Here is a 21,118-nt window from a genome sequence, read left to right as displayed (position 1 = left end):
TCTTTTGTTTTTTACTGTGCAAAGTATTTGTAATCAAAATAATATAAAGTGAGCACTGTATACTTTGTATTCTATATGGCAATTGAAATCAGTATTTGAAAATGTAGAAAACATCCAAAAATATTTAAATAAATGGTATTCTATTATTCTTTAATCGCGTGATTAATAGTGAGATTAATTTTTTTAAATCGTGCGATTAATCACGATTAATTTTTGTAATCACTTGACATCCCTAATTATGGCACTAAATTGATCCTAATGTTCTTTTGCAAAATGGTCAACAACAGCATTAAACTTCTGGTTATTCAGATAGTCATATTTCGATATCAGCATTTCATGATTTGCAATCCTAATCCGTAATGTGACCAAAGAGGAGCTTTTATGACCAAAATGGTCTGGACACCCTTTCTGGTCCTTGTTATATGGGGTAGCTTTAGGAATATGCTGTCTGCACCTTTCATTAACTGTGTTCAGGACCAGAGAATTTGGTGTCAGGTGTAAAAACAAAAAACTCAGGATCCCTGGCCCAAGTGTAGTATTTTTTAATTGGCACTCTTGCAGGTAGGGTGTGCTGCTGGAATTTGGCCCTTTGGTCTTGGCTGGCTCAAGGAGAGCTTCATTAAATTGGAAGTGCCACCAGTGCTGAAGCAGAAGTATGTAATACGTCCAGACGTTAGTGATGGGAATCCTGGATTTCTTCCAAGGGAATTTGAAGCGTGTTCACTATCTGCTTCAGTAGGTCCTGGAACTGCTGAAAGTCATCAGCTAATGGTGATGGTGGAAGCATTACTCCCTAATCAGGTGATGAAGAAGAGATATTTGTACGGTGAGTGACTTCCTTGTCCACCTTCGCCCCTTGCTTCACAAAGATCTCCTTTGCTGATTCAGCATGGAGGAGAGGGATGGAAGGTTCCGGAAAATGAGGTCTTTTATGCTCCTTATGAGACTGAATTGGGGACACTGAAAACTGCAGATAGTACACTGCCCATGGGTCCCAATAAGGCCAAAGAGGAGGCTCACAAGGCATGGGAGGAGGTAGCCATTACTAATGATCCCAAGTATTAACAGGCAGAGATCTTGTATCATGCCTGCCTTCCTTCCATCTGCAGAGAATAACATCTCCTTGAGCAAATACTATTATTTGAGCAAATAAACTGGAAAGCCTTGAACAGAAAGCTCTGAGTCGGACTACGAATGCTCTTCTACCTATTGTAAAGGAAGTCACAACAGTTCTTTCTGAATGGTAGATATTGGGAAGTAGTGCGTCTCAATACAACATGCGCAGCTGATGACTTAGCAGCTCTCAGTACCAAAGGATGTTCGGAAGTCACAAGGAGGGGAGACTCATGCTCATGAGGGTACTCCTCATGCTCATGAGGGTACTCCTGTGGTACTTGGAAGATGGTACAGGCATTGAAGTTGTTCTCGATGTCACTGTCCGAGGTGATGATCATGGGTCTGAGGGTACTGCAGATTCCAGTGAGGCTGCTCTCTTACTAGCATAGGCTCTGATGACAGCCACAGTAGGAGTCTTTGATACCACACCCTTTATCAGCAAGGAATGGGACTTAGATGAAGTCCTAAAAGTGCTTCATGGTACCCAAAGTACTTGGAGCCTCAACAACACTCCTCACAGGGCCCTGAGGTCTCTGGTTCCTGAATCTTCTTTAAGAAAGAACTTTACGTTCTCCTTCACTTACCTGATCCCCCTCCTTTGTCTTTGAGCGGGAAGCACTCGGTACCGATGAAGCGATTATAGGTACCTCGCTGATGGAGAGTGTCAGAGACCAGGATCTCAATGCTGCCTTCACCTTGGAAGCTCTCGTAAACATGATCTCAATGTAGACAGGACATTAGCGGAAGCAGAGGGCTCCTGTTCAGGGGGTTTCCTGTCCCCAGGTCTGAAGTCAGTCTTAAGGCTTTCTCCATCACGAACACTCTATACTTAATTGCCCTGTTTTTGTGGGATCGTCCCTTAAAACAAGTGCAAATATTCCACTTGCTGGGGATATGTGAGTCTCCCAAGCAATATGCTGAAAACATTTATCGCTGACGGGAATCACTTTTCAACAAGAGAGGCACGTTTTAAAATCTGGGGAGCCTGGTATCCCAGATACAAGAAAAAAAACCTGACACCTCAGTAAGGGAAAACACACACACAAAAATTCCCCCTGAAAAGAAGGGAATAACAGTTCCAACAACTATAAAGTACTAAGAATCTTATAAACTAACTAGAGAACTAACACTATATACTACATTCTAACTCTAAAGAGAACAACAGGCACACACTAAACTATCTCTGGTCAAACGTGGTTGAGAAAAAACTTAAGGCTGTTTACCCAGGCTGCGCTACATTGCCTTGGTACAGGGCATGGAGATGTGACGGACACATGTGCAGGCTGAACAGGCAATGTTACCAAAAATCTCCAGTCAAATTTTTCCATGGGTGAAATTTTAAAAATGTAGGGAGAAGTATGGATAAATGTGGAATTCTCACAAACCTACAGTAAGTTTAAGTCACTGAAATCGTTGGTTTAATGGTGTCACGCTCCCAGACACATTTCTGCGAAAAGTAAAGATACTTTTAAATTTTTTTTCCCCACATGTAGATAGAAGATAAAACAACAACTCTGCTGGAGGTTAGACAAGTAGATGGATATATTATTTAAAGTAAAAACTTGAGAAAAAAGTTTTAAGTTTTAAAAATAAATTATACTTTGTTTTAAAGTATATTGAATCATGTAATTTACGATACCAAAAGTTTGCTGAAGCTTTGTGCATTGAGATTTTTATAAAATGCACAGGTTCCTTTTTTTAATATATAAACATGAAGGTTCAACCAATGCATAGTATTCGTCTTCACTTTCACGATGATGTATATTTTCCTAAAAGTTAATTATGTTCTTAAAAAAAACTGTACAGTTCAAAGGCACCTATGAAAAAGCTCAACTTCAAAACTGAGCCCTTAATTCCCAACAATAATTTTTAAGTCACTGCAGAAGTGGGTCTGTTATATCTCCTCTACAGAGCAACATCAAATTGTTTAACTTCTAAGGAAAGTGCAGATGCAAGACATTCTCCAAATCTCTCCACCTGATTAAACCAAATTTCTCATCTTTCCTCCCAAGCCCTCCCTTCTCCAACACTATACGTAAAATTTTAATATCTTTTGACACCAAAGCTTGAAATCTGTCATATTTGACTTTTCAATCCTCCTTCCACATCCAAGCATTTGCCAAATCCTAGTGGTTCTCTCTCTACAACATCTCCCAAAATTTACTCTTCTCTCTCTTTATAGCTACTGCTGATCCTGTCCTGCCATAGGTTATCTCTTGCCTCAACTATTCAACCCACCTCTCTTCTTAAAATACTGATTGTCGCTTTGGATTTCTTCAGTCTATACATAATTAAATTTCTAAAAGTATTTTCGACCCCTTTTACTCAGGCCACATTGCCCCCAGTTTGAGTTCCTTCACTGGCTACCACTTGCCTTCCACATCAAGTAGAAGATTGTATTCCTAACCTACAAGGCCCTCAAAAATCCACTCCTCTTGACAAATCAGCACTTTTTCCTGTTCATCTTCTCATGTACACTGCCTTGCTCAAGTTTCTAATCTACACATATTCTTCATCTCCTATCACTTATTACTGTACCTTATTCCATGCTACTCTTTATCCTTGGAAAACACTTCCAAACCTTATACACTGAGGAATAACGACACCTATCATTTAAAAACCTTTGTTAAAACTCATTTCTTTTGCAAACCCTAACACTAACCTTTTAAAGATACATTGTTCTTGTACCTATTTATGAAACAGCTAACAAAAAAGCAGGCAAGCGAATGAACAGCTTTCACCCGCCCCCAGGAAACTGTGGGCCCTAAGGGATTGTTGTTTCTCTGCTTTTATTCACCATTATCCTTCCCACCTCTTTGTTGTCCTTTCTCTACAACGTCTGTCTATCTATTGATTGATTGTAAACTGTTCCCAGCAGGGATCATCACTTGGAAAGCAACATGTATACCTCAGGCAAAAAGCTTTTGTTTCAAATTTTTTACAAATATTCTACTCTTAACCTGATTTCATCAAAATCCTTCAAATTTGCAATAAGGAAATCCTGCAAGATTATGTATGTTCTATATTTTATTGAATTAAAACCGAAACAGTGACACTGTAAATGCCTAGATCAGAAAGCACTACAAACCCACAACATACTAATGTCCCATACTAACAGTGGGAGGAATCTTTAAAAAAAGATTTTTTTCGGTATCACAAAATGTTACCTGTATATTTGCAGTTTCCCCACAGAAACCATACAAAAGCATATAGAACATTGTCAATACTACGGTAGACTTATTTATCTAAGGAAATGTGACCAAAAATGGCATTTACTATGGCATTGTTATAAGAATATTAGATGTTCAAAATGTCCAGGCTGCAGTTCACAAAACACACTACTCACCTGCTATTGCAACAAAGTATACCCATCTACATTTACTTTTGCATTAATCTCAGTACTGGACGTACTGAAAACGTAAACCATACCTTCTTTTTCTGGTTCAATATCTTTAGTCTCAACGTCTGTGCTGCTCAGTGGTGTCTTTTCATTATTGCTGTATTGTGGTACTTCAGTATTAGACTGTTTCACCAAATCAGCTCCCTGATTTTCACCAGAAGCTTCTGTTTTTTCCTTTGGCTGATCTTCAGACACAGCTTTTTGCTCATTACGAGACAAATCACTGTCACATACTGAAACATTAACTGGTTCTGCTTTACCATTCTGACATTCTGGAACAGCTATCCCCTCTAAGCTGTGTGCCTCACCGTTCACACAGTCCCACTTAGATGGAGACTCCTTCCTTGATTCCTTTTCAGCATTCACAGTAAGACAGTCATTTACTAACAGGGATTCATTTGAACTCTCTTCTTCTGTTGATGCAAAACTGTTTTCTTTCCCTACTGTCCCATTGTTAAGTCTCTGCTCTGCATCTATATCCATGATATCACAAGAGGACTCATCATTTGTCATAGACAGATCTCCCATTTCCTCTCCATTCTCCTCAATGCAGTCTGTGCTGATTTCTAGCTCCCCATTCTCCAGCAGCTTCCTGCCATCCCCATGATTTTCATCATCAGCAAATTTTGCATCATCTTCATCTTTCTTCAAATTGTTGACTTTTCTCTTTTTAATAATGCCTTTACCCCACTGCGAACGTCGTCTTGATTTCCTCCTTATTCGAACTGAATTGGAAGAGACAGAAAAACATGTCACTTTTAAATGCACACACATCTGCAACACATGCATCAGGATAATTGACTACAAACTAACAAAAAGAAAAGGAGTACTTGTGGCACCTTAGAGACTAACAAATTTATTTGCCCATAAGCTTTTGTGATGAGCTACAAAAGCTTATGCTCATACAAATTTGTTAGTCTCTAAGGTGCCACAAGTACTCCTTTTCTTTTTGCGAATACAGACTAACACAGCTGTTACTCTGATACATACTAACAGACACCCACCATTCCCAAACTTTCCACGGGGGGGAGGGGTTCAAATTAGCATTGAGCTAATTCTGCTCCCACTGAAATCAACAGAAAATGAACTCCCACTGGCTTCAATGAGAGCAGAGTCAGGCCAATGCCGATCACTTCTGAAAGTTCCACCCATCGTGGATATTTTACACTAACCAAGTATGCAGGAAGCACTGATTAAATTAATTGGTAAGGCCACTCCTTTTTCCTTCATCACATTCTTCATGAAAACCCACTTCTATTTAGACCACTAAATATCAGACAGATAATTATAGCTGTGTGATGAAGAATTTGAGGAAAGCCAATTTTTACTCCACTTTTTTTTTTAAAAACTCTTTCAGATGACTTGGAACTATTATGTTGTGCAAGAATTAAGCTGCATAACCTCATGACCTTAGTTTCATTACCCTTGTCCTCCTCCCTCCTACTGTATACTTTGTTTCAACTTAGATTATATACTGTCTGGGATGGGGCAGTGTCTTCTAAGTGTGTATGTACACTGTGTCTAGGACAATGGGACCCCAATCTCGAAAAGGGTTTTTGCTGATTTTCCTAATAGAAACTTCAAACAATAGCTCAGGAAGAGTATTCACCTGTAATGTTGAATTTCAGTGTTCCTTGTAAGAGCACAGATGATGAGAAAAAGTGTATTTTAGTAGACTGAGCAAAGACTGGCAGATGGGAACTCCTGGATTCCAATTCCTGCTCTGATACAGATTACTTATGCTCTTTGGCAAGTTATAACCACTTTGCAAAAGATTTTCCACCTAAAAATGGGGGCTGCTACACTTAAAGTTGTCACATTGTTTTTTCTGGAGAGATACTGCCAGCACAAATCAGTATTAAGGGGAAGCTCTCTCAAAGTGACAGTCTTTCAAAATGAAAAAAACTAAGTCCATTAACTATACCTACCCACCTCACTGGGTCAGTTATGAAAATCAGTGTTCACAAAGTTGCTCTGAAGATGCTAGTACCATGTGAGTGCTGCACATTAAATGACAAGAGCTCAGAGAAACATAACTAAATGTAATGTTGTGAATGCCTTCCCTGAAAGTGCCACTTAATCTGATAATTTAACTAGTTTCAAGACTTTACTAACTACAACATTAACAAAAAATGTCATTAACTTTTTAGTTTAAAAAGTTCTTAAAAGCACACATTCACCTTGAAAAATCATAATTCTACCTGAAAAGTATATACATACTATTGTTACGAGTAACCTCTAAGAATACTAGAGCTGAAAGAGTTCTGAGAAATTTTTGTTTTCTCCCAGCTTAGTTTGTGTATTCAACAGCACTTTCTACACAGTCAGTTTCTCTGTATTGTTAATGATCAGCTGCATTTGTATCATGCACAACTTTGCTGGAGCTCATATACACTTCTCCAGGTTCTGCAAGAAGGCCTTCACCAATTTTTCTGTCAAGGTCCAAATTCATTGGTCAAGGTATAGTCAAGGACCAGACTCCAGAGAAAATAAAAAAAAAAAATAAGTAGTAGTAGTAAATAAAAAGATTTCAGAGTCCATTTAAAAGATATTCAATAGAACTGGATCCATGACAGATCCCTGCGGGACCCCACTCAATATGCTCTTCCACCTCTATTGCAAACCATTGTTAACGACTCTCTGAATACAGTTTTCCAGCAAGTTGTACACCCACCTTATAGTAGGTTCCTCTAGATCAGTGGTTCTCAACCAGGGATCAGGGGCCCCCGTAGGGGGCCGCAAGCAGGTTTCAGAGGGTCCGCCACGCAGGAACAGTGTTAGACTCGCTGGGACTCAAGGCAGAGAGCCAAAGCCTCACCGCATAGGCCTGAAGCCCAGGGCCCAGAGCCCTGTCACCTGGGGCTGAAGCCGAAGCCTCAGCAATGTAGCTTTGTTGGGGCCCCTGTGGCATGGGATCCCAGACAATTGCCCTGGCTTTTATATGCAGAAAAACAGTTGTAGCACAGGTGGGCCATGCAGTTTTTATAGCACGTTGGGGTAGGCCTCAGAAAGAAAAATTTGAGAACCCTGATCTAGGGTATATTTCTCTAGTTTATGAGACACTCATGTGAGACTGTACCAAAAGCCTTACTAAGGTGGAGATATGAGACATCTACTTCGTCTTCTCATCCACAAGGCTTGTTACCTTGTCAAAGAAGGATATTAGGTTGGTTTAACAGGATTTGTTCTTGACAAATCCATGTTGACTGTTATTTATTACCTAATTTTCTTCTAGGTGCTTACAAATTGATTGTTTGATTATTTTCTTCATAATCTTTCTGGGCATCCAAATTAAGCTGATTGGTCTATAATTCCCTGAATTGTCTTTACTCACCCTTTTATAGATAAATACCATAAATACTTTTCCTTGACTTTAGCAAAGCTTTTCACACGGTCTCCCACAGTATTCTTGCCAGCAAGTTAAAGAAGTATGGGCTGGATGAATGGATTATAAGGTGGATAGAAAGTTGGCTAGATTGTCGGGCTCAACGGGTCATGATCAATGGCTCCATGTCTAGTTGGCAGCTGGTATCAAGCGGAGTGCCCCAAGGGTCCGTCCTCAGGCCGGTTTTGTTCAGTATCTTCATAAATGATCTGGAGGATGGTGTGGATTGCACCCTCAGCAAGTTTGCAGATGACACTAAACTGGGAGGAGAGGTAGAAACACTGGAGGGTAGGGATAGGATACAGAGGGACCTGGACAAATTAGAGGATTGGGCCAAAAGAAATCTGATGAGGTTCAACAAGGACAAGTGCAGAATCCTGCACTTAGGAAGGAAGAATCCCATGCACCGCTACAGACTAGGGACCGAATGGCTAGGCAGCAGTTCTGCAGAAAAGCACATAGGGGTTACAGTGGACAAGAAGCTGGATATGAGTCAACAGTGTGTCCTTGTTGCCAAGAAGGCTAACGGCATTTTGGGAGGTATAAGTAGGAGCGTTGCCAGCAGATCGAGGGACGTAATTGTTTCCCTCTATTCGACATTGGTGAGGCCTCATCTGGAGTCCTGTGTCCCGTTTTGGGCCCCACACTACAAGAAGGATGTGGAAAAATTGGAAAGCGTTCAGCAGAGGGCAACAAACATGATTAGGGGACTGGAACACATGACTTATGAGGAGAGGCTGAGGGAACTGGGATTGTTTAGTCTGCGGAAGAGAAGAATGAGGGGGGATTTGATAGCTGCTTTCAACTACCTGAAAGGGGGTTCCAAAAAGAGGATGGATCTAGACTGTTCTCAGTGGTAGCTGATGACAGAACAAGGAGTAATGGTCTCAAGTTGCAGTGGGGGAGGTTTAGGTTGGATATTAGGACAAACTTTTTCACTAGGAGGGTGGTGAAGCACTGGAATGCGTTACCTAGGGAGGTGGTGGAATCTCCTTCCTTTTGAAGTTTTTAAGATCAGACTTGAGAAAGCCCTGGCTGGGATGATTTAGTTTGGGATTGGTCCTGCTTTGAGCAGGGAGTTGGACTAGATGACCTCCTGAGGTGCCTTCCAACCCTGATATTCTATGATTCTATGATATTTGCCCTTTTCCAGTACTGGGATACCTCTCCCATCTTTCATAAATTCTCAGATAATTGCTAATGGCTCAGAGATCTCTTCAGCCAGTTTCTTAAATATTCTAGGATGCATTTCATCAGACCTTGCTGACTTGAAGACATCTAACTTGTGAACGTAATTCTTTACAATTTCTTTTCCTATTTTAGCATCAGATCCCACCCCTTTTATACTTATGGCTCATTATGTTAGTCCAATCACTGCTAATTTTTTTGGTGAAAACTGAAGCAAAAAAAGACATTTAATACTTCAGACATTGCTGCATTTTCTGTTTTTGCCTTTCCCTCCAATTACTGAATGAGGTCTACCCTATCCATGGTTTTCCTCATGCTTCTCATGTATCTGTTAAAATGCTTTCTTGTTCCCCTTCACGTTCATAGCTAGTTTAACTTTATTTTGTGCCTTGCTCTTTCTAATTTTGTCCCTGCATGCCTGTGTTATTTTTTTTATATTCATCCCTTCGTAATTTGACCTAATTTCCACTTCTTGTGTGATTCTTTTTTGAATTTCAGATCACTGAAGATCTCCTGGTTAAGCCAGGGTGACCTCTTACCATACTTCCTATCTCTCATATTCATTGGGATAGTTTGCTTTGTGTCCTTAATAATTTATCTTCTAAAAAAACCCTGCCAACTCTCCTTTCCGTTAGGCTTGCTTCCCACAGGATCTTACCTACCAATTCTCTGAGTTTGCTGAAGTCTGCCTTCTTGAAATCCATTGTTTTTATTCTGTTTTCCCTCCTCCCATTCCTTAGAATCATGAACTCGTGATCACTTTTACCCAAGTTGCCTTCCACTTTCAAACTCTCAACCAGTGCCTCCCTATTTGTCAAAATGAAGTCTAGAACAGCTCCTCCCCCTAGACGCTTTCTCTAATGTCTGAAATAAAAAATTGTCCCAATGCACTCCAAGAACTTGCTGGGTAATCTGTGACCTGCTGTATTATTTTCCCAACAGATCTCTGGGTAGTTCAAGTCCCCATCACCCCCAAGACCTATGCTTTATATGATTTTGTTACCTGTTTAAAAAAGCCTCATCCACCTCTTATTCCTCATTAGGTGGTCTATAATAGACCCCTACCGTGACATCACCTTTGTTTTTTTACTCCTTTTATCCTTACCCAAAGACTTTCAACAAATCTGTCTCCAATTTCCATCTCAACATCAAGGTAAGACCTCCTTCCTTTTTTCCTTGCCTGTCCTTCCTGAGCAAGCTGTACCCTTCTATACAAATATTCCAGTCATTCCTCCTCACTAGCCAGTTTGTATCCAAAGATACTCTTCCCTTACTCAGCAGGTGAACCCGATCTCTGCTCCACAGTCCTTTTCCCCCAGAACAGCACCCCGCGGTCAAGGAAGCCAACGCCCTCCTGGTGACACCATCGGAACAGCCACGCATTAACCTCTAGGATGCATTAGTCTCTGCCTGGACCCCTACCTGTGACCAGAAGGATCAAACAGAACATCACCTGCACCCCCAATTACTTCACCTTTACACCTGGAGCCTGACAGTCACTTCTGATCTGCTCAGGACATACCTTGCAGTATCATTAGTGCCTAAGTGGATCCATGGGGTAGTAGACAGAGGGCTGAATGATTCTTGACAATCCCTCTGTAGCATCTCAGATACGGGCCCCTGGCAGGCAGCATACCTTCCGGGATGCCATGTCAGGGTGACAGAAGGGTGCCTCTGACCCCTTGGGGGTACACAGCTTAGAGTCATAGAATCATAGAATATCAGGGTTGGAAGGCACCTCAGGAGGTCATCTAGTCCAACTCCCTGCTCAAAGCAGGACCAATCCCAAACTAAATCATCCCAGCCAGGGCTTTCTCAAGTCTGATCTTAAAAACTTCAAAAGGAAGGAGATTCCACCACCTCCCTAGGTAACGCATTCCAGTGCTTCACCACCCTCCTAGTGAAAAAGTTTGTCCTAATATCCAACCTAAACCTCCCCCACTGCAACTTGAGACCATTACTCCTTGTTCTGTCATCAGCTACCACTGAGAACAGTCTAGATCCATCCTCTTTTTGGAACCCCCTTTCAGGTAGTTGAAAGCAGCTATCAAATCCCCCCTCATTCTTCTCTTCCGCAGACTAAACAATCCCAGTTCCCTCAGCCTCTCCTCATAAGTCATGTGTTCCAGTCCCCTAATCATGTTTGTTGCCCTCTGCTGAACGCTTTCCAATTTTTCCACATCCTTCTTGTAGTGTGGGGCCCAAAACGGGACACAGGACTCCAGATGAGGCCTCACCAATGTCGAATAGAGGGAAACAATTACGTCCCTCGATCTGCTGGCAACGCTCCTACTTATACCTCCCAAAATGCCGTTAGCCTTCTTGGCAACAAGGACACACTGTTGACTCATATCCAGCTTCTTGTCCACTGTAACCCCTATGTGCTTTTCTGCAGAACTGCTGCCTAGCCATTCGGTCCCTAGTCTGTAGCGGTGCATGGGATTCTTCCTTCCTAAGTGCAGGATTCTGCACTTGTCCTTGTTGAACCTCATCAGATTTCTTTTGGCCCAATCCTCTAATTTGTCCAGGTCCCTCTGTATCCTATCCCTACCCTCCAGTGTTTCTACCTCTCCTCCCAGTTTAGTGTCATCTGCAAACTTGCTGAGGGTGCAATCCACACCATCCTCCAGATCATTTATGAAGATACTGAACAAAACCGGCCTGAGGACGGACCCTTGGGGCACTCCGCTTGATACCAGCTGCCAACTAGACATGGAGCCATTGATCATGACCCGTTGAGCCCGACAATCTAGCCAACTTTCTATCCACCTTATAATCCATTCATCCAGCCCATACTTCTTTAACTTGCTGGCAAGAATACTGTGGGAGACCGTGTCAAAAGCTTTGCTAAAGTCAAGGAACACGTCCACCGCTTTCCCCCCATCCACAGAGCCAGTTATCTCGTCATAGAAAGCAAGTAGATTAGTCAGGCATGACTTGCCCTTGGTGAATCCATGCTGACTGTTCCTGATCACTTTCCTCTCCTCTAAGTGCTTCAGAATTGATTCCTTGAGAACATGCTCCATGATTTTTCCAGGGACTGAGGTGAGGCTGACTGGCCTGTAGTTCCCAGGATCCTCCTCCTTCCCTTTTTTAAAGATGGGCACTACATTAGCCTTTTTCCAGTCATCCGGGACTTCCCCAGATCGCCATGAGTTTTCAAAGATAATGGCCAACGGCTCTGCAATCACATCCGCCAACTCCTTTAGCACTCTCGGATGTAGCGCATCCAGCCCCAGGGACTTGTGCTCGTCCAGCTTTTCTAAATAGCTTCTCCTCCTCCATCTTTGCAGGCAATTCCTCATCCCTTGTTGCCAGGTTAGAATAACTGTTTTTCATCACTATGATAAGTAGGTTGGGAGCAGGGATGGAGCACTGCCTGCTGCCTGAAGTAACCAGCAGCCAGTGTCCTCCCTGTGACAGAGCCATATCCTCCTACCCCGGTGATGAGACAGCTGTCTTCTCTAGCTAGATAGTTTCCTCAGCCTTGGCAGTCTCCATATGAATATTCTCAATGAATTCCTTGTGTGCATGGATGCTCTTCAGCCTACCCACCACCTCCTCTACCTCTCCCCACCTGCTTCCTTACAGATTTCACCCACAGGCACCTTTCACATTGGACGATTTCCTCAGCTTGGTTTTCTATAAAAGTGAAATGCAGGCCACTGTCCAGATTCTGGTGTGGATTTGTAGACTGAGGCATCCATGGCCCAGGTCTTTGTCTGGACACAGGTGCAGGTGGAGGAGACAGGAGCAGCATTGACACTGGCAATGTGGCCTTTCCTAATCACAGCAATTATATTGCGACTCCCTCCAACAAACTCCCGTTTGCTAGTTCCTCTTGGTCATTTAGCCTCTGGCTTTTAAAACCTTCTCTCCTATGTCAGCCCAACCCCATCGTCAGTCACACCGGGGAAGAGTGATCTCAAGGCTGACTAAAGCTGATCAAAAATGATCAAGGGAACAAAGTCTCAAACAGTCCCTAAACACAGAATCCCGACTGACACCGTAACTTTAAGTAACCCAAAAGAGAAAGAAAAACAACAAACCACCAAACAAGCTCACTCACCTCAAGATTAAGAAAGAAGATTGAAGGGGGACATGGTAACAGTCTTCAAGTATACAAAAGGCTGTTATAAAGAAAAGGGTGATAAATTGTTCTCCTTAACCACTGAGAACAGGAGAAGTAATGGGCTTAAATTGCAACAAGAGAGATTTAGGTTTGACATTATGAAAATCTTCCAACGTTTAACTACCCTTACAGTTAGAAACAAATTACCTAGGGAGGTTGTGAAATCTTCATGATTTGAGAAACCATTCTTGAGAACCTCCAAACACCTGACAGGGATGATACAGATACTACTTAGTCCTGCCTCAGTGCCAGGGACTGGAATAGATGACCTGTCAAGGTCCCTTGAAGTGCTACATTTCTATGATTCTACCCATCAGCCCCACTCTCTCCATCACCAATTACTCCACCTAAGTGAGCAAGGGAATGGGTATCTAAACAATTGCACACCTATTAAAAAAAAACTGTTTCCTTTTATGCATAGCAAGAAGCTTGATGTTCTCAATTTTCATTCAAAATTCTTCAAACTGATACTGAAGTTCAAAAAGCTCCAGAAAAGTGCACTGGGTGGGTGATGATGGTAAATTACTTTGAAGATTAAAATAAAATATATTATATTCATATTAATGCATGTGCATGTGTTACAATACACACACACACGGAGTCTTGCCTCTGCTTTATTAACAAATTGTTCTCAACCCAACAATTAAGGTTATTTTTGTCTATGTTTCATGCAAGAGAAAATTCAGTCATCATTCAGTTCACAGATGTGTGTTTCCATTTTATTCTACAAACTTCTAATGAAACGAATGGGCAACATGCATGACAAGACATAACATATGAAAAAAAATTCTATTAGCTTTGTGTGATGACAACTTATTGTACAGGAGACAACCTAGTGTGGAAAAATATTCGCTTTTATTACAAATATATGGACCTTAAGGTCCTACAAAGATGATCTGTAGTAATATAATAGCTTACGCTTACACAGCGCCTTTACAAATACACTATACACACTAAGAATAACATCATGCATCACTGAAATGTAGCAAGATGTAGATTGGGAAAATCAACTGTCCCTTAGTTACTTCACCAACACAAAATCCAGGTGTTACAGGATTCCATAGTAGTGGGAAATGAGGGCAGGTCATTGAATCTCTATGGACAACAAATCTAGAAGAAACACATTCACTGTAAGGTAAGTAACCATATCTTTGAGTGCTTGTCCATATATATTTATATATTCCATTGTTGGTAACTCACAAGCAGTGACCTAAGAGTCTGGCCGAACAATGATTGTACGACAGTCCTGCCAATGTGTACATCAGATATTGATGTTGTTACTATGGAATAATGTTAGATAAATGTATACTCTGAACTCCAGGTAACTGCCCTACATATCTCTACTATTAAAACTTTTCTCAAAAATGCTACAAGGGCTGCTTGAACTCTCACGGAGTGGACTGTAACCCTCAATGGTAGATCTAAATTGGCTATTTCATAGCACAACTTAATGCATTCAGAAATCCACTAGAAAGTGTCTGTGTTGATATAACCTGTCCTTTCACCCTATATCCCTAAGATACAAACAATCTAGGGCACATCCTAAATGGCCTAGACAGGTAGAAGGAAGGTGCCCTAATTACATTTAAGTTATGAAGTTTAGCTTCCTCCTTGTATTTGTTGGAACATGGATGTGGGAAAGAAAACAGGCAGATATATTATTTGATTGAGATGGAAATTACAGACTATCTTAGGCAGGAACTTCAAGTGAGGTCTCAAGGGCACCCTACCTTTATGAAATACCATGTATGGAAGTCCTGTAACAAGTGCTTGTATCTCCTCAGCTTCTAGAAGATGTCTTTGCTACAAAAAAGGCTGCTTTGATGGATAAATTAAACGGGGAACATGTAGCTAGTAGCTCAACAGTTGGACCCATCATCAACCAGTCAGTACAATGTTGAGATCCCAAGGAGAAGACCCCGAATATAGCTAGATAAGGCACTTCATGAACCTAGCTACTGTAGAGTGTGAGGTCAAATATTCCTGAATTGGCAGATGGACCCTTAAGGAGCTCACAGATAGTCCAGAGATTCTTACCAATAGAAGGTATTCTGATATTTCAAGGATCTGAGCCTGACAAAGAGATAACTGATGGTGGTGTGCCTAGACTGCAAATTTCTTCCACTTAGAGTAATCAAGCCTCATAGAGTCCTCTTTACAGTACATAAGAATATTCTGTAGCTCAGATGAACAGGTCATCTCCACAGATCTTAAGCAGACAGCATCCATGCCATGAGGTACAGGAAAGGTGGACCCAAACAGAGAATCTGCAGCGTCTTTGGGATACCACACTGGGGTGAAGAGGCAACTGGATTGGAGGTTGAACAGAGAGATTCACGGAGATTTTGAACTAAACAACCCTGGCTTGCCTAGTGCTATCATGATCATTCTGGTTGAGTCCTGCCTGAGTGTTCTGAAAACTATCAAGATTAGAACAATGGAATCTGATGGTAATCATATATTAGACTCAGGAACCAGGGGATCAGGAATGTGTTGGATGCAAATCCTTGACTCTGCCCTGCTCTGGAACAGAACTTGTGACTAGTTTTTTCTCTTTGATTGTGTTCCAGGTCTATGTCTGTTTGACCACGCCTGATGAATGTATCTTGAATAATGGTATCTTTTACTGACCACTCATGGTTATTTTTAAATTGTCTGCTTCAATACCGCTGACGTGCTCAGCACCGAAGGAGATATTCTTTACTACCAATAGTATCAGTGAGTCTGAAAAAACTATAAGGTCTCAACACAGTGTAGGATTTCAATATGGAGTACGCCAATATTGTAGGCGGGTGAACAGAAAGTGTTGGTACCGGGGCCTCAGTGACAAGAGGTTGGAACCAAGTAATTTCTGAAGTACTAATGATCTGCATATGCAGACAAGCCAGCGGGAATAATTTTTGAGGATGAGTGCTCAGGATTTTCATCCAGGGTCTGAAAAGGAATGCACTGGCCTCCTCAAAAAGAGCAACTTCAGGTGAGACTCTAGCCTTCAGTTCTCTAAGAACAATTTACAAATGGCACATCACTGAGACACAATAAGCATTTTGCGTACCCATTTCTAAGAGGCATTAGTGTCTCGAGTAAAGGGCAGTTCTAAAGCCGGAGATTTGTGTTCCATTATGACTGGCCCCGGTCCTGGTAAAATTTCAGACAAAGAAGAAAAAGTTTCTTCTTCTTCTTAGATATCAAAGGTTACTCCTAATGGCTAAGTACCTATCTATTTACAATATAATTGACAGACTCCACAGTGGGCAAGAAGCTTGGACACTGCAAGTTCCAACTCGTAGCCACAGGCAAGCAGTGATAAGCAACTGAGGAACGGCTGGGGATAGCCCAAACCCTATATGCTCTTGGGTGGGAGACACAAGGACATTCAGTGCACAGGTGCAACCCCAATGAACAATGCTGGCCAAAACAATCTGAACTTGAGTACACAGGGGGCATACTGACCAAAAGAGGAATATATATGGACAAGCATTCAAAAGATGAACCTGACTTCTCTTACTCAAGAAGGGAGACACGAATATGTAATCCTTTCATCATTTAGCATAAACCTTCTCCCATTCCAATCATTATATAGCATTACAATAGTTAATTTTGGGATAGGGCAGACACACAAAAATTAAAAAGAAAAATTATGCCAATTAAAAGAAAATGAAAACAGATTAACTTCATCTGTGGAGTCCAGCTATATACAGTCAATCTATATGGTCCAGAGCCTTTGTACCCCTGTTGAGCATCTATATAAGTGGTAGCTATTACAGGTGTTGACATGACTGGCCAATTCAGTTGGCTCTTCAGGCCCACTGACTACCACCCTTCATGTAACAATAAAGTGAGGTAATTATGAACAACTGCAAAGCTCCGTAGGTCATATGCCATTCCAGAAGTATTAACTTAAGTACAGCCTTTTACTTTAAGTTTATTTAAAAAATCCAGACAGATGTTTCACATCATTGGCCAGAAGAGAATGTTGTGAAGTCTTTTCATTGCAAGATTGGTTTCTATGTCAAAAGGAGAAATTAAAATTAATGAAACACAGAACCAAAGAACATGGCTCAGAAAATAAAGCACACAAAAGAAAAAGGTGGAAAACAAAACTACAGGTAGAAAGTCAAAAAACATTCTGTAAATGTACAGCAACCTTTAGCCCAATACTTTACACAATCTAATGCATAATCATCACATACTTTGTTTACCGTCTTCTTGTACTAATACCTGCAGTGTTCATGGTCAAATTGATGATTTGAGTATAAACCTTGTGAACTCAGAAAAACTCATTTGCAAGAGAAAAGGCTTTTCCTCAGTAGTCCCCTTGCGGGCCTGACGTAAATGTAACATGGCTGGTGATCAGAATGTTTACAGACATATGAAGACTTCTCATACAAAGAGAGGCTGAACACGTTGGAATTATTTGAGTTAGGGATGAGACAAATATGAAGTGTGTTGAGAGAGAAGTGTACAAAAGAAAAAAATACAGAAAAAGTCATTCAGGAGCTCCCACTGGCTCTATCATAACACAAAACAAAAAGATTCAATTTAACTGAAAGGCAGCATATTTAAAAAGAACAAAACATTATTTTTACGCAATCCATAATTAGCCTATGGGACTTACTGCCACCGGATATTGAGAACAAGAGTTTAATGGGATTAAAAAAGCAACTAGAGAGTCAAGAGTAACAAAAACTTCCATAGTTTCGTTACATAGGATTTTTTCTTTTTTTTTAAATTAGAAGCTATAAAAGCCTAATTTTTAAAGTCTTAGAAAGGCATTAACTAAAATAGTTAAGAAGTTTGCCTCAAAAATCAGCAATATATGATTGTGAACTGTGGGATTTCTTGCACCTTCCTGTGAAACATCTGTTTCTAGCTCATGTCAGAGACATGAAATTGCTTTAAATGGAACACTGCTCTGATCCAGCATGGCAATTCTTGTATGTTCCTAATACAAAACTATGTATGGTATAGTCGTGATCTACAGTAGTTGTCTGACCTCAGGCTAGAAAAACAGGGACTCCTGAGTTCTAATTTCAGGTAGTAACTCCATCTGCAGCCACCGCTCAAACACTCAATGTCAATAATACTTCCCTCTACCTCATTATAAGATTGTTCTGAGGATTAATTAGTGTGTGTAACTCACTTTGAAGATGACAATTTTTTTAATGTTTTAAAAAGTTTCCTTTAAAGTTCAGGAGGCTTGTCAACTAAACCACCCTCTTAAAAGGCTGCATCATCTATTATTTGAAATGAAGCAATATAGCAGAGGCCTGTATGGCTGGGTCTACACTTCTTGCCCACAATTTTTTTTTACCTTTGTTATGTTATCATCACTGCAGTTCCATCAGAAGCAGCAACACTTGAAACACTAGCCTGACAAGGCATCAGCAGCTACCAGCATTTAAATCAGTGTCAGTCATCTTAACCCTTCAGTTCTAGGTGACAGTTAAAATGCCATCAGACACAGGTGCTGAAATTCCAGAATAAACAGTGCAGATTTTGGTCACAAATGCAGAAACTGGTTAAAATTGTCAAAAAATATTAGGCAGCCAGTGTTTCCGCTCCTCCCTCAGGATCTCTCACTTGTTTTAGAGTCGCTAGTCAATATTAGTTAACGTCTGCTAAGCATTCAGAAGTCATCTCAAAGAGAAGGGAAAGGAAACTGAATAAATGGAATTTGCGTGGAGGGAGTGAGAATGAAAAAAGAGGATGAGTAATGGAAAGAGAATTTTTTTCTTTTTAACATTGCTATAGAAAAATTGTCACCATCCCCCCCAAAAAGTAGCAGAGCTTTCTTTATCCTTCCACCAGAGGGTTAACAGGCATCAAAACTTAGGTCATTTGCAAATACTGGTGAAGACTAATCTATCCTAAGCCACAGCTTTTACTTAAATACACTAAACATTGGTTTTATTCAGGAAGTATGTCTTCCCCCCCCCCCCCCGGTCATTTCCTTGGTTGGTCTCAGCAACAGACAGCTTCACAGACAGTCTGGCTTACTCTAGTAGGATAAAGTCAGTAATATGTTTCTCCTATTATTTTTACTTGCTGTAAAATAAATTTTAATTTGAAGTTTGGAATTTAATTCTATTTTTAATACTTCACTAGCTTTAAAATAAATCTACAAGAATTCTCCTTTCTGCAATTGTCAAACACAGATGAGACATTTGGAGCACCTCTCACTCCACATAACAAGTTGTGCAGGTTCCTATGCAAGCAGAACAGCACTTGGTCAGTCCACTCCACCAATTTAATACAGTACTATTGAATACAGCAAAAAAAGCAAATCTTCCCCACAGGGACCATCTGGATGTAACACTGAAGCATCTGACTGTGAGACAGCAAAATAACGTGCTACACGCTCCATCTACTGGCACGACACAGCAATATGAACTAAGTTTTATTACAGCAACTTTGCAATAGTTAAAGGGGCACTTCTAGCTGTTGTAGCCTCCAAAACGTATATTTTAAACTGCTTCAGCAATGACTAATTTACCAGCTACCCGGGACAAGACACACCACCAGCACTGTCTCATCCACTTCTCTCTCTCTGTCTCTCACACACACACGCCCCTCTGTCACTCATGTCATACCACTGTAAACCCCACTCACCCTTCATTCACGTCACTGGTGTGTTCCCACAAAACTTACACGCAAGTTACATCAGTGTCACCTCCACATAGGGCAAACTTAGATGCCATGGTGGTAAAACACCCCTGAGTCCACCCCTGAGCCCTGTCTACACTACATCTTTCCTTATTGCTATCACTGGTGGATCTGATGAATTATAGGTTCCCTATTTTGCCAGGGTACGTGGGGCGTACACAAAGCTATTTTTAGCAAATATTCCCCAGTGGTACTACCAGATTTAGTGTACATAATTGTAAAAACATTGAAAGCTGCCAGAGCCTAGGACTAGGGTGACCAGATGTCCTAATTTTATCGGGACAGTCCCGATTTTGGGGGCTATTACCCTCCACCACCCCCTTCTCTGATTTTTACACTTGCTATCTGGGCACCCTACCTAGGACAGCCACCAGTGTAACTGAACTAGGGATAACAAACTGTGTTGGGATTTTATATTTTTGGTATTTATTTTAAATTAATTTTAATCCGACACTACATGGCCTATTTGCTCGCCAGGACCTCAGAATTGCTATAGCTTCATTTTATAATTGCAATCTCTACCAATTTCTTTTATATATTTAGTAAACACTGGGTTTTGTCTGTATAGACAGCAGAGCTCTAACAGCTTTGGAAAATGATGCAGAACTTAATACCAAAGAAAAGGCAAGATATACCCCTCAAAAGTACCAGTAAAAGAAGATTCTGACCCTACACAAATATTTTACGCACAAAAATGAAAAGTCTACCCCGCACTTAAATTATTGCTTAAGAAATCTGACTGACAGTAAAAAAGAAAAATATCTCAGAGGCCTGACTGTAAGAATGATCCATGTTTTCAAGGTAACATGAAGTAGAATTAACTATCAACTCAAAGTGTGAAAACAGTATGCCAAGGATATTATGAAAATGCCAACACTGAACTTCACAATATGGATAGTGAGGCACAAGAGAAGTAGCAAACACAATCAGAAGCATATGGTCAAATTTAGCTCTTGGTATAAATCCAGAATAACTTCATTTACTTCAGTGGATAACAACATATCAGAAGAGAATGTAGTTCATAATAAAGAATAGGCTAAACTGAGCCAAGCTTTGAAGGTATCAATCAGTTGGTATTTTCAGGGACGAATTTTCATCAGTTCCTATTAGGATAACCCTTTTAGGTCGTCTACAATGTGACATAGCTTCAACCAATGGTAGTAAAAGTGGAAGTCACAATCTAGAAGCAGCTCAACTGCCTTTTTCACCATGTCATTTAACCCTGAGAAAC

At 40.8% G+C, this 21,118-nt stretch overlaps 1 protein-coding gene across 3 annotated transcripts in view; it reads right to left on the bottom strand.

Moving 5' to 3' along the window:
- Nucleotides 1–21,118, bottom strand: part of ATAD2B (ATPase family AAA domain containing 2B) — a 173,179-nt gene that overhangs the window by 6,629 nt on the left and 145,432 nt on the right. For all 3 annotated transcript variants that reach the window (XM_084624746.1, XM_084624747.1, XM_084624748.1), the window contains exon 25: nucleotides 4,546–5,241. In XM_084624746.1, coding sequence (XP_084480872.1) covers nucleotides 4,546–5,241 — 696 coding nt within the window. The remainder of the gene's footprint in view (nucleotides 1–4,545; nucleotides 5,242–21,118) is intronic.

This window comes from Lepidochelys olivacea (assembly GCF_965140295.1).
Source record: "Lepidochelys olivacea isolate rLepOli2 genome assembly, chromosome: 3".
Lineage (NCBI taxonomy): Eukaryota > Metazoa > Chordata > Testudines > Cheloniidae > Lepidochelys > Lepidochelys olivacea.
The sequence above is the reverse complement of the archived record's forward strand: the minus strand, read 5'-3'. Positions and strand labels throughout refer to the sequence as shown.